Source organism: Rhinatrema bivittatum, chromosome 1 (genome assembly GCF_901001135.1).
Source record: "Rhinatrema bivittatum chromosome 1, aRhiBiv1.1, whole genome shotgun sequence".
NCBI lineage: Eukaryota > Metazoa > Chordata > Amphibia > Gymnophiona > Rhinatrematidae > Rhinatrema > Rhinatrema bivittatum.
This window is the reverse complement of record NC_042615.1, coordinates 829229893-829245059: the sequence shown is the minus strand read 5'-3', so window position 1 is coordinate 829245059 and position 15167 is coordinate 829229893. Positions and strand designations below refer to the sequence as shown.

The 15167-nt window shown below is 44.6% G+C and overlaps 1 protein-coding gene across 1 annotated transcript in view; it reads left to right on the top strand.

Annotated features, from left to right (window-relative positions):
- LOC115073611 overlaps positions 1-15167 on the top strand; it is a 48750-nt gene that overhangs the window by 10365 nt on the left and 23218 nt on the right. Inside the window, exon 3 of the mRNA XM_029572150.1 lies at positions 6547-11936. Coding sequence (XP_029428010.1) covers positions 6547-11936 — 5390 coding nt within the window. The remainder of the gene's footprint in view (positions 1-6546; positions 11937-15167) is intronic.

Below are 15167 nucleotides of genomic sequence, written 5' to 3'. Positions count from 1 at the left end.
TTGAAAGGTGCGTGAAAGAGGCTATAATATCTAAAAGAACATCTTTCAAGAAATGGAAAAGGAATCCAAATGAAGAAAACAGGAAACAGCATAAGCACTGGCAAGCTGAATGCAAAGCATTGATAAAGAAGGCAAAGAGAGAATTTAAGAAGAAGCTTGCCATGGATGCAAAAACTCATAATACAATCTTTTCCAGGTACATTCGAAGTAAAAAGCCTGTGAGGGTGTCAGTTTGGCCATTAAATGATCAAGGGGTAAGAGGAGCACTTAGGGATGACAAAGCCATAGCTGAGACTTAATGAATTCTACGCTTCAGTTTTCGCTGAGAAAGATGTAAGAGATATACCCATAGCACAGCAAATATGCATATTAAACAGAACACACATATAATTAAATATTGAAAACAAAATGTGTGGTTCAAAAAATAATAAAACACTATTCAATGCATAAGTATCCAATTTTATTTGGTTAGAAGCAACAGAAGGAACTCTTGCTGAGAAATTACTACTTACCTGATAATTTCCTTTTCTTTAGGACAGTCAGATGAATCCAGAACCAGTGGGTTATGCACCTCTACCAACAGATGGAGACCGAGCAAACTGATGTCACAGCCTATAGGCTCCTTCCATGACATCAACCTGCCAGTCTTCAAAAAGCAACTGTGGACAGGCTTGCAAAATTCTTGATTAAAAACAAGTAATGATTTCAATACTCAGCTCCAGGGACTGGACTAACACTTATCAGTAACCCCTGTAATCTGTAGGGACACAAGAGGACCATAATACAATCAATCGGCAGTCACAGAAGGGAAGCTGGATTCATCTGACTGTCCTAAAGAAAAGGAAATTATCAGGTAAGCAGTAATTTCTCATTTCCTAGAGTCCAGTAAGATGAATCTAGAACCAGTGGGATGTACCCAAGCTACTCCCTCATCGGGTGGGAGGCTGCCTGCGGTCCAGTAAAAACCACACATGCAAAGGCTGCATCCTCCCAGGCCTGAACATCCAGGAGATAATACCTGGAAAAGGAGAACCATGTCGCAGCTCAGCAAATGTCGACTGGAGACAACAACTTAACTTCTGCCCATGACACTGCCTGAGCTCTAGTGGAATGAGCCCTAATCTGACCAGGCAATGGCTTTCCAGCATCCACGTATGCAGCTGTGACTACTTCCTTAATCCATTGAGCTATATTAGCCCATGAAGCTGGTTTATCCTGTCTAATATCACCATGAAGGAAAAAAAGGTGGTCCAACTTCCTCAAAGGTTCTGTAGCCTTCAGATATGTGAAAATATGCTTCTTGACATCCAAGGGCCATAATAAATTATATTCCTCAACATCTCTCTCCCTGTCCAGAGATGGCAGATGGACTGATTAAAGTGAAACTCAGATGCCACCTTTGCTAAAAAGGAAGGAACAGTACACAACTACACTGCCCCTGGAGTCACTTAGAGAAAAGGCTCTCAGCAAGACAAGACATAAGAACACAAGAACATGCCATACTGGGTCAGACCAAGGGTCCATCAAGTCCAGCATCCTGTTTCCAACAGTGGCCAATCCAGGCCATAAGAGCCTGGCAAGTATCCAAAAACTAAGTCTATTCCATGTTACCGTTGCTAGTAATAGCGGTGGTTATTATCTAAATCAACTTAATTAATAGCAGGTAATGGACCTCCTCCAAGAACTTATCCAATCCTTTTTTAACCCAGCTACACTAACTGCACTAACCACATCCTCTGGTAACAAATTCCAGAGCTTTATTGTGCATTGAGTGAAAAAGAATTTTCTCCGATTAGTCTTAAATGTGCTACTCACTAACTTCATGGAATGCCTCCTAGTCCTTCTATTATTCGAAAGTGTAAATAACCGATTCACATCTACTTGTTCAAGACCTCTCATGATCTTAAAGACCTCTATCATATCCCCCCTCAGCCGTCTCTTCTCCAAGCTGAAAAGTCCTAACCTCTTCAGCCTTTCCTGATAGGGGAGCTGTTCCATTCCCCTTATCATTTTGGTCGCCCTTCTCTGTACCTTCTCCATCGCAATTATATCTTTTTTGAGATGCGGCGACCAGAATTGTACACAGTATTCAAGGTGCGGTCTCACCATGGAGCGATACAGAGGCATTATGGCATTTTCCATTTTATTCACCATTCCCTTTCTAATAATTCCTAACATTCTGTTTGCTTTTTTGACTGCCGCAGCACACTGAACCGACAATTTCAATATGTTATCCACTATGATGTCTAGATCTCTTTCTTGGGTAGTAGCACCTAATATGGAACCCAACATTGTGTAATTATAGCATGAGTTATTTTTCCCTATATACATCACCTTGCACTTATCCACACTGTATTTCGTCTGCCATTTTGATGCCCAATTTTCCAGTCTCACAAGTTCTTCCTGCAATTTATCACAATCTGCTTGTGATTGAACAATTTTGTATCATCTGCAAATTTGATGATTTCACTCATCGTATTTCTTTCCAGATCATTTATCAATATATTGAAAAGTAAGGGTCCCAATACAGATCCCTGAGGCACTCTACCACCCACTACCTTCCACTGAAAAAACTGTCCATTTAATCCTACTCTCTGTTTCCTGTCTTTTAGCCAGTTTGTAATCCATGAAAGCACATCGCCACCTATCCCATGACTTTTTACTTTTCCTAGAAGCCTCTCATGTGGAACTTTGTCAAACGCCTTCTGAAAATCCAAGTATACTATATCTACCGGTTCACCTTTATCCACATGTTTATTAACTCCTTCAAAAAAGTGAAGCAGGTTTGTGAGGCAAGACTTGCCTTGGGTAAAGCCATGCTGACTTTGTTCCATTAAACCATGTCTTTCTATATGCTCTGTGATTTTGATGTTTAGAACACTTTCCTCCCTGGCCAGAAGGTCTGGTTGAGTACATGTTATATTTATCTTAAGATGCCTTCCCAAAGGTTTGCTCCAAGATATATTGGACCTTTCCCAGTTACTCAGCGTGTTGGACCGGTCACATACTAGCTTCGGCTGCCACCATCTTTGGGAATCCACAACACGTTTCACGTGTCACTCCTGAAGCCAGTAATCCTATCCTGGCCTTCATGTAAGGTTCCTGAACCATCCAAGCTGGTTACATAGTCTGATAGCACTTACAAGGTCCATGAATTCCTTGATGTTCGCCGTAGGGGCCGCCAGTGGGAATACCTCCTTTCCTGGGAGGGGTACGGCCCAGAAGAGAATTTGTGGGAACCTGCCCATAATATCCTGGATAAAACCTCCTCCTCCAGTTTTATCGTGCCCATCCTGGCAAACCCAGACCTCCAAGGGGGGAGCGTAAGGGGTGTTACTGTTGCATGTGCCGGCCACGGCAGACCCACCGCTCGGCCCTCTTACCCTCAGCCGCCTAATCCAGTGCCTGGTTCCACGGCCCTTGCAGCGTAGGCTGCCGGCTCCATCCTCGGGCTGTCCCTGACATTCTTAGTACTATGACGGACTCCTGTGCTCAGTGGTGTGCCTCTCCGCGTGGCCCGAGGAGAGATGCCACAATCCAGCGCTGCGCCCCTTCCTAGGAGCGCGCGCACACCTCTCTGTCTTTTGAAGGGCCCATGGTGGGAACTTGGCCATAGCCCCAGATGATGACATTGCTGAAGCTTTGGTACTTAAGGCCAGGCTCGGCTCCAGCTAGTTGCCTTTGCAATAGGTCTCCACGCTGATTGTATACTTCGTTGCCTCCTGGTGATTCTCCTGTGCTCCTGGTTCCTGATCACTGTGAGCTCCTGTTCCTGATCTTCGTTCCTGCATTCCTGATTCCTTGTCCTTCCTCTGATTGATTTCTCGGACCCAACCTCTGCTTTGCCTGACCATGCTATTGATCTTCTCCTGGACCTGACCACTGCTTTGCCTGACCACGCTATTGATTTTCTCCTGGACCCAACATCTGCTTTGCCTGACTACGCTATTGATCTTCTCCTGGACCCAAACTCAACTTTGCCTGACTGTGATATTGATCTTCTCCTGGACTCGACCTCTGCTTTGCTTGACCACATCATTGATCTTCTCCTGGTCCCGACCACTGTCTTGCCTTGCCACTGCTCCTGGGTTGCCGCCTGCCCTGACTTCAGCCTGCCCCACGATGCTCTTCTAGTCTTGGTCCTGGACGTGGCCTCTCAGGCTTCGGCCTGTTCTTACTCGGACGCCCCCTATCAGACTTTGGTTTCCTTTGGCGCCCGGGTCTCCAGGAATCTGCCTCGTCCAGCACAGACGCCTCAGTTCTACTGTTGCTGCCTCTGGGCTGACCTCCATTCACTCCTTGACAACTGCATACGGAGGCCCACCTAATTCCTGCTGGCCCCGGCACCCAAAGGCTCAACCCGTGGGGAACGAGGGCTGGTAGTGGCGAAGCTCCAGCCGGCATCCGTCCATCAGCCCACTCTGCCTGCCGATGGTGGGGACCCATAGGATCCTTCCTATGGGTAGTGCCAACCCCACCTCATCCCAAGGGGCCACCTCCCATGCAATACTTTACCCTTAACTGGCGATATTCAAAAGAATAAGCTGGATAAGTGACACTGCAGCATGCAAAGAAGCAGCTCTGAGCATAGTGGCCCAAACGACAGTCCCTGTGCCCAAGCTGTGGTAAGTGGCATCCCCATCCCCAATCCCTCTGAAAAGATTGAAATAAATTTAAAAAATAAGTCTATTACCAGGAATATTTATTCATTACCAATGTGGAACCAGGGAGTGGACCGTCCGGTGCCAGACCTCTTCCTTTTGAATTTATTTCAATATTTTTAGAGGCATTTGTGGGGCGGGGATGCCATAGCTTGGAGGGGGCACTAACATTTGGACTGCTGGCATCCAAACTTTTTTCTTTTTTTAGTGCCACAGGGCCATTTAACTTCCTACAATCCTTTGAATATGTTCTTTTGAATATATAAGAAGTTAAGAACATAAGAAATTGCCATGCTGGGTCAGACCAAGGGTCCATCAAGCCCAGTATCTTGTTTCCAACAGAGGCCAAACCAGGCCACAAGAACCTGGCAATTACCCAAACACCAATAAGATCCCATGCTACTGATGCAATTAATAGCAGTGGCTATTCCCTAAGTAAACTTGATTAATAGCCATTAATGGACTTCTCCTCCAAGAACTTATCCAAACCTTTTTTTAACCCAGCTACACTAACTGCACTAACCACATCCTCTGGTAACAAATTCCAGAGCTTTATTGTGCATTGAGTGAAAAAGAATTTTCTCCGATTAGTCTTAAATGTGCTACTCACTAACTTCATGGAATGCCTCCTAGTCCTTCTATTATTCGAAAGTGTAAATAACCGATTCACATCTACTTGTTCAAGACCTCTCATGATCTTAAAGACTTCTATCATATCCCCCCTCAGCCGTCTCTTCTCCAAGCTGAAAAGTCCTAACCTCTTCAGCCTTTCCTCATAGGGGAGCTGTTCCATTCCCCTTATCATTTTGGTCGCCCTTCTCTGTACCTTCTCCATCGCAATTATATCTTTTTTGAGATGCGGTGACCAGAATTGTACACAGTATTCAAGGTGCGGTCTCACCATGGAGCGATATAGAGGCATTATGACATTTTACGTTTTATTAACCATTCCCTTCCTAATAATTCCTAACATTTTGTTTGCTTTTTTGACTGCCACAGCACACTGAGCCGATGATTTCAATGTGTTATCCACTATGATGCCTAGATCTTTTTCCTGGGTGGTAGCTCCTAATATGGTATCTAACATCGTGTAACTACAGCAAGGGTTATTTTTCCCTATATGCAACACCTTGCACGTGTCCACATTAAATTTCATCTGCCATTTGGATGCCCAAACTTCCAGTCTTGCAAGGTCCTCCTGTAATGTATCACAATCTGCTTGTGATTTAACTACTCTAAATAATTTTGTATCATCCACAAATTTGATTACCTCACTCGTCGTATTCCTTTCCAGATCATTTATATATATATATATATATATATATATAGATAGATAGATAGATATTGAAAAGCACCGGCCCTAGTACAGATCCCTGAGGCACTCCACTGTTTACCCTTTTCAACTGAGAAAATTGACCATTTAATCCTACTCTCTGTTTTCTGTCTTTTAACCAGCTTGTAATCCACAACATCGCCTCCTATCCCATGACTTTTTAATTTTCGTAGAAGCCTCTCATGAGGGACTTTGTCAACGCCTTCTGAAAATCCAAATACACTACATCTGGTTATGACTAAATTTATCTAGCCATACGAAGTCTGATAACATTAAACCTGCTTGCAGGCACATCTTGAGTTAATTAGCTAACTTGATCCCATCCAGATATGTCCCCAACATGCCCCTTTCTTATTGACTAAGTCATATCCTGATAATGGATTATTCTGCTAAGTTTTAGCTGGATAAACAAGGGGAATATGCAAAACCTACCATTTAGATGGATAACTTGTGAGTTATTTGTCTAAAGGACTTTGAATACTGACCTTGCTAATGTTCACATGTAACAGCATGAGACAAATAATTTTGTTTTTGCTTGTTTTTCTATTAAAGGTTAAAGATGTTGAAGAGAAATTTAAAGAGCTCCTAATTGACAACCAGATCCAGGAAGACACAAGTATGGCATCCTGTGATATTAGAGAACACATGGAAACCCTTCAGCATCACCTTCTCGGCATATATTATGCGGAGAAGAATTTGTCCCATTGGAGTCTCAGTAGTCTGATCAGAACTTTGACTAATCAGAATCTCTCCTTGAGAGAAACCCTCAGTCTTCTCCAGACTGTAATCCAACTAAAACATGAAAAGTTGGATATCGTTAAGTTACTGCCTTCTAGTACAGAAATTGATGATAAGTCGAGCTGCATTATCCATATCATCCACATTCTGTACAAAACAAACAAGACCTTAGCATGGAAACTCTCAAGAACGGTCTTCTCTGAGCTCTCCAGCATGAGCCAGGACTACCTCAGTCAGATATTATTCAACGGAATATGGACCCCCATACAGGCTGTTATCTTTAGTCTTCAGGTTCCTCTAGCCATCAATTCACAGGAAAAAGTAGAGAGAATTCTCCAGAAGGCTCAGACTTACCACATAGATGCCATCTCTGCCACTGCTGCTCTTAAAGAAGGAGATCCCCTGGATTATATTCAAATACATGTGAAGAAAGAAAAAGACAAAAATACACAAACTATTCTGGATGAGATGAGAGCAAATAAATATCCAGAAGAAATCCTGCGTATTCTTGAACCAGTCCTTCAGAGTTTGGAAAGCCAGATTCCTCAGAACAGATCTTATATTAATAAGAAGTTACATATACATACTAAAAAGAAAGATATAAAATCCCTTGACTTTGCAAATCCAGATCAGGAAAACCTAATTCAGATTATTCTCAGTTTATCAGAAGCTGTTCAGGATGTTACCACCATTGTAACAAAATCTGGTGAGAAAATAGAAGGCTATTTGCCAACACTTACTCAGCTGGCAGCTCTGGTGACTCTTCTTCTTTCTGAAACACAAGAAAGCAGTGGCTGCCTCCTGGAGATTGCCACGGGGGAAGGAAAATCTACTATTGTGGCTATGCTTGCTCTTATCCACGCCATACGGGGAAAGAAAGTTGATGTTATAACAAGTAACCCAGTACTTGCACGTCGTGACAAAGAAGACTGGGAGAAACTGTTTAAGATATTTGGTGTGTCTTGTAGTGTAATACCTCCACCAGGATTAGAAGAATGCACTAATTCACAACAAAGAGACAAGGCCATAAGAAAGGCATATAAGGCTGACATTGTGTATGGGACGGTCAGTAACTTCGCTGCTGACATCCTCAGGCAGGAGTTTGAGAAGACGAAAACTCGAGGAGACCGACCTTTTGATGTGGCCATTGTCGATGAGGTTGACTACATGACCTTAGACAGTGGTGTGCAAGTCACGTACCTCTCACATGCAGCCACTGGGATGAGACATTTAGAACAAGTTCTGGCTGCTATTTGGGCAAAGGTCTGCACATGCCAACAGATAGAAGACGCTGAGACTGGGGAACGTGTTTGGTTAACAGGAGCCCAGTATTTTCACAAAGCTGCAGTAACAGCTGTGATGGGGTCTGAGACATCTGAGCATTTGAACCCACAGGACATTCTGGTATCTGGGCTACAGCTAGGATTCTTCACTGAGGAAGATATTAAAAAACTTGCATCTAAAGTAAATGAACCAAGTCAAGAATCACAAGATTCTGAAATTAAGGAAATCATGAATAAACTTGAACCTTCTCAACTGCGAGATCTTTTAACTGTTTTCCAAGTAGTTTTGGAAGACACTGTACTGTTTGAATGCTATAAGGTACAGAATGGTAAAGCTGTGAGATGTGATGCAAACGCCACAGTGACCCATGATAACAAGATCCATATGCTCCTTCTGGAACACGGCCTGGCCTGTTTGATGATAACAGAAGACGAATTGATAACAGCAACAGTGGATCAAATAAAATCTATAATTAGATTCTCCAATGATTATATACCCCGAGAGAAGGAAGAGAAAATGGATGAGAACTTCCTCATGCTGCCAGGATTTCTGAAGGAATACACAAATAACAGACTAAGAGTCTTTGTGGAAAATGCTTTGAAAGCCATTTTAATGATGAATAACCGAGAGTACATGATAGATTCTGCTATAGATCCAGGGAAAGACAAGACTGTTTCAGAGAGTCAAGAATATGATGGAATTATTCCAGTTGACTTCAGAGCTACAGGAATACTTGAGAAGAACAAACGCTGGGGTGATGGTCTACAACAGTTTCTGGAGATGAAACATCAGTTGGCGATCTCACCTTTAACAAATGTAACTAATTTTATGTCTAATTTCCATTTCTTCCAGCGATACACTAAAGGCACTGGCATATTTGGGGTCTCTGGGACCTTAGGAGATGAGGCAGAAAAAGAGTTCCTTAGAAAACATTTCAAAACCTCTTGTTTTCCAATCCCAACCCACCGCCACACAAAGAGAGTTGAATTACCACCTATTCAGGTGAAAAGAGGAAGGGGCGCCTGGATCAAAAAGATTTGTGACTGTGTCAAGGAAAGAACCAGTGAAAAGGAATGGATCAAAGGTCAAGCTGTGTTAGTGATCTGTGAGGATGTCAGAACAGCTGATGAAGTTCAGAAGAAATTATTAGAATATGAGATCGTCCCCAGTTCAGACAAACTAACAATGTATACAAGAAGTGATAAACACAATGTGGAAGATAAAATATTTATACCTGGAGATGTTGTTATTGCAACTAATCTCGGTGGAAGAGGCACAGACTTTAAGATGAACAAAGACGTGAATGAGAGTGGTGGTCTGTGTGTGATTCTTACACATTTCCCTAAAAACATGAGAGTTGAGAAGCAAATATTTGGGCGTACAGCTCGGAAAGGAAACCCAGGAATGGTGCAGATGGTTTTAAATTATGAAGACTTGGCCCCATCCTACCAAGACCAACCAATAGAGATCATGAGACAGCTGAGGGCAGATAATGAGAAGAGATGCATTGCTGATATGGAGAATGACGAGTTGCTGCAGGTCAGTGTGCGGGAGGTGTTATTTAACATTTTCTGCAATCTTCTTAATGAATTTGATAACAGTTACAGCAAGGATGAAAAGCTGGATATTTTCACATGTTCTGACAGAAATCGTCTACGCACTATCTTTGGTTCTTACAAGGATAAAATGGATTTCAAGCCAGCTCTGAATGCGTTAAAGGAGACCTGGTCCCTGTGGCTCACTCTCCGTGAGAAAGACATTGAGAACCATATGAATTTAGACCAACTAAAGAATGACCTTAGTCATGTAGTCAAGAGGAAGATAGATGAAGTCCTGAAAGGGAACTCTAGTAACTTTTATGACTTCACTAAATTGGCTCTGGATCGTATGTACTTACTCACCATGGACAAAAGCAATGATTATGGAGCATTAAAGTACTGGGAAAAAGTAAAGAGCACTGATCCAGTGTATCGTGCCGTCTCACTGTACAATCAGGCATACATTACAGTTATCCTGAGAAAGAATGGCTACATACAGAGAGCAATTGATTTATTGAATGAAACTAAGAAGACAATGGATATCTACATTTCTGAACTGACAAACACAACGGTAGCTTGCCAGATGTCCTGCCTTGCAAAGTTTGAGCCTCACTGCAAAGAAACAACAAACTTCACAAAGCAAATGCAAACTCGAAGCAGCTTGTTCCAGTCCTGGATTAATTATATTGACAAATCTGTTGCAAAGTTATTAGAAATTCAGAAGGCAGGAGAGAATGTAATAACCGAGGGTAAAGGAATATTCTCACTCTGCCAGGACTATGATTATATAACCACAAATGAACTCAGCACTTTGTATGACATGGGCCTGGCTTTTGTCTTTGAAGTAGAGAAGAAGCCCGAGTTTTGCATTGATGCAATGATCTGCGCAATCCTTGGGGCTCTGCAGATTCTGGCTGGGGGCCTGGTACTTGTTCTCTCCTTGGGGACAGCCACTCAGTTTGGGATGGGGCTGATAATGGAGGGGGTTTCTGACCTGATAGAAGGGATAATTGGTATGGCCACGGGATCCTTTAGTTGGGTACAATGGGCCATCTGCAAAGCCATCAGCATTGGGATCTCCTTACTGACTGCAGGATTTAGTGTAATTAAAAGGGGAGTAACAACAGTGAAAAGTTTGATGACAGGAAGCAAAAGCTTTGCATCTGTGGCAGGCGATGTCATTCGATCAGGAAGGGTCACATTTAATTCAGTCAGAAGCGGTGTAACAGTGGTCTCTTCAGTCACCAAACAGTCACTGTCGCAGTCAATGAGCTTGACTGTAAGGAAAAGCTTTATACATGCTACTAAGTATGCCGGGCAGGAAATCGTCATACAAGGGGTGATGACAGTCTTAGAGTTTGGGGTAGAAAAGGGACTACAAGAAGCCTTCCAGGCCATTTTTGAAAAGATGCTCCGTGACAGTGTGTCTGTTGCAATCAGAGAGAACCCCGACCTGAAGAAATACCTAACCAGCTTTATCCTGGTTCATTCAGTACCCGAGAGTGTCTTAAAGAAACTGAATCAGAAAACATTTACAATTCCAGATGGTAGTAAAGTACACATGAAATCCATAGTGCAAACTATCTGCAAACTGGCTGCTGAGGATGTCGGAAATGATTTTGCCACCCTAGATACCGTGGCATTTTATCTGAAAAGTGTAAAGTCTTTAGCACTGGCAGTGATGAAGAAAGCAAAGGCGAAGAAAGCAGCACTGAAAGTTGTTAGTTTGGCTGCAGTACTGGGAGAATGTTCCCTCGATATTATAAATATGGTGCAACACTTTCCAACTAAAGACATAATTGACAAGAGAATAGCACCGTTCATAGCTAAACAAATTGATGCCAACACAAATAAAGTGCAGTACAAGGAGGAGGACTGGATTGACGATCCTGACGTGCAGACTCTGCAGGAGGAATTGCTGAGCACTGCCTGCCATGAAGTATCCCAGCAATTGATGCAGCTCATTACCAACCATTTAGCAGGATGCTTAAATAAACTAGGCAAAAACGTTTTGGGAGAAAAAGTGGCAGAGACCGTGGGCAATATAGTAGGAAGGCAAAAGACAGAACGATTCTTTGTTGATCAAAGACATGGGAAAAAAATGAAAAAGATAACACCTGGGGAAGGAAAACAGAAGCTAACAGAGACTCAGCAGAAGGACTTTGATGAATACGTGAAGAAGCTGCAGGAGGAGACACGTCCGGCTACAGAACTGGATCTGAATATTCTTACCAAGAGCAACCTGATGCAGGGAGAGACAATCAGGATCCTCGTGGTGGATGAAAAGGGGAAAAAACTCTCCACTGAGACATATCCTGGAAAAGACAGCTCAGCAGGGACCATCACACTGCAGCTAACCAAAGTGAGAGAGCAAACAGGAAGGTAAGAGCCAGAGACAGCTCAGTAGGGACCATCACACTGCAGCTAACCAAAGTGAGAGAGCAAACAGGAAGGTAAGAGTGAGAGACCGCTCAGTAGGGACCATCATACTGCAGCTAATCAAAGTGAGAGAGCAAATAGGAAGGTAAGAACCAGAGACAGCTCAGCAGGGACCATCACACTGCAGCTAACCAAAGTGAGAGAGGAAACAGGAAGGTAAGAGCCAGAGACAGCTCAGCAGGGACCATCACACTGCAGCTAACCAAAGTGAGAGAGCAAACAGGAAGGTAAGAGCCAGAGACAGCTCAGCAGGGACCATCACACTGCAGCTAACCAAAGTGAGAGAGGAAACAGGAAGGTAAGAGCCAGAGACAGCTCAGCAGGGACCATCACACTGCAGCTAATCAAAGTGAGAGAGCAAATAGGAAGGTAAGAACCAGAGACAGCTCAGCAGGGACCATCACACTGCAGCTAACCAAAGTGAGAGAGGAAACAGGAAGGTAAGAGCCAGAGACAGCTCAGCAGGGAACATCACACTGCAGCCTATCAATGTGAGAGAGCAAACAGGAAGGTAAGAGCCAGAGACAGCTCAGCAGGGAACATCACACTGCAGCTAACCAAAGTGAGAGAGCAAACAGGAAGGTAAGAGTGAGAGACAGCTCAGCAAGGACCATCACACTGCAGCTAACCAAAGTGAGAGAGCAAACAGGAAGGTAAGAGTGAGAGACCGCTCAGCAGGGACCATCATACTGCAGCTAACCAAAGTGAGAGAGCAAACAGGAAGGTAAGAGCCAGAGACAGCTCAGCAGGGAACATCACACTGCAGCTAACCAAAGTGAGAGAGCAAACAGGAAGGTAAGAGCCAGAGACAGCTCAGCAGGGACCATCACACTGCAGCTAACCAAAGTGAGAGAGCAAACAGGAAGGTAAGAGTGAGAGACCGCTCAGCAGGGACCACCACACTGCAGCTAACCAAAGTGAGAGAGCAAACAGGAAGGTAAGAGCCAGAGACAGCTCAGCAGGGGACATCACACTGCAGCCTATCAATGTGAGAGAGCAAACAGGAAGGTAAGAGCCAGAGACAGCTCAGCAGGGACCATCACACTGCAGCTAACCAAAGTGAGAGAGCAAACAGGAAGGTAACAGCCAGAGACAGCTCAGCAGGGAACATCACACTGCAGCCTATCAATGTGAGAGAGCAAACAGGAAGGTAAGAGCCAGAGACAGCTCAGCAGGGACCATCACACTGCAGCTAACCAAAGTGAGAGAGCAAACAGGAAGGTAAGAACCAGAGACAGCTCAGCAGGGACCATCACACTGCAGCTAACCAAAGTGAGAGAGCAAACAGGAAGGTAAGACCCAGAGACAGATCAGCAGGGATCATCACACTGCAGCTAACCAACGTGAGAGAGCAAACAGGAAGGTAAGAGCCAGAGACAGCTCAGCAGGGACCGTCACACTGCAGCTAACCAAAGTGAGAGAGCAAACAGGAAGGTAAGAGCCAGAGACAGCTCAGCAGGGACCATCACACTGCAGCTAACCAAAGTGAGAGAGCAAACAGGAAGGTAAGAGTGAGAGACAGCTCAGCAGAGACCATCACACTGCAGCTAACCAAAGTGAGAGAGCAAACAGGAAGGTAAGAGCCAGAGACAGCTCAGCAGGGACCATCACACTGCAGCTAACCAAAGTGAGAGAGCAAACAGGAAGGTAAGAGCCAGAGACAGCTCAGCAAGGACCATCACACTGCAGCTAACCAAAGTGAGAGAGCAAACAGGAAGGTAAGAGTGAGAGACCGCTCAGCAGGGACCATCACAATGCAGCTAACCAAAGTGAGAGAGCAAACAGGAAGGTAAGAACCAGAGACAGCTCAGCAGGGACCATCACACTGCAGCTAACCAAAGTGAGAGAGCAAACAGGAAGGTAAGAGCCAGAGACAGCTCAGCAAGGACCATCACACTGCAGCTAACCAAAGTGAGAGAGCAAACAGGAAGGTAAGAGCTAGAGACAGCTCAGCAGGGACCATCACACTGCAGCTAACCAAAGTGAGAGAGCAAACAGGAAGGTAAGAGTGAGAGACCGCTCAGCAGGGACCATCACACTGCAGCCTATCAATGTGAGAGAGCAAACAGGAAGGTAAGAGCCAGAGACAGCTCAGCAGGGACCATCACACTGCAGCTAACCAAAGTGAGAGAGCAAACAGGAAGGTAAGAGCCAGAGACAGCTCAGCAGGGAACATCACACTGCAGCTAACCAAAGTGAGAGAGCAAACAGGAAGGTAAGAGCCAGAGGCAGCTCTGCAGGGACCATCACACTGCAGCTAACCAAAGTGAGAGAGCAAACAGGAAGGTAAGAGTGAGAGACAGCTCAGCAAGGACCATCACACTGCAGCTAACCAAAGTGAGAGAGCAAACAGGAAGGTAAGAGTGAGAGACCGCTCAGCAGGGACCATCATACTGCAGCTAACCAAAGTGAGAGAGCAAACAGGAAGGTAAGAGCCAGAGACAGATCAACAGGGAACATCACACTGCAGCTAACCAAAGTGAGAGAGCAAACAGGAAGGTAAGAGCCAGAGACAGCTCAGCAGGGACCATCACACTGCAGCTAACCAAAGTGAGAGAGCAAACAGGAAGGTAAGAGCCAGAGACAGCTCAGCAGGGACCATCACACTGCAGCTAACCAAAGTGAGAGAGCAAACAGGAAGTTAAGAGCCAGAGACAGCTCAGCAGGGAACATCACACTGCAGCCTATCAATGTGAGAGAGCAAACAGGAAGGTAAGAGCCAGAGACAGCTCAGCAGGGACCATCACACTGCAGCTAACCAAAGTGAGAGAGCAAACAGGAAGGTAAGAGCCAGAGACAGCTCAGCAGGGACCATCACACTGCAGCTAACCAAAGTGAGAGAGCAAACAGGAAGGTAAGAGCCAGAGGCAGCTCAGCAGGGACCATCACATGCAGGTAAGCAAAGTGAGAGAGCAAACAGGAAGGTAAGACCCAGAGACAGATCAGCAGGGATCATCACACTGCAGCTAACCAATGTGAGAGAGCAAACAGGAAGGTAAGAGTGAGAGACCGCTCAGCAGGGACCATCACACTGCAGCTAACCAAAGTGAGAGAGCAAACAGGAAGGTAAGAGTAGAGACCGCTCAGTAGGGACCATCACACTGCAGCTAACCAAAGTGAGAGAGCAAACAGGAAGGTAAGAGCCTGAGACAGCTCAGCAGGGACCATCACACT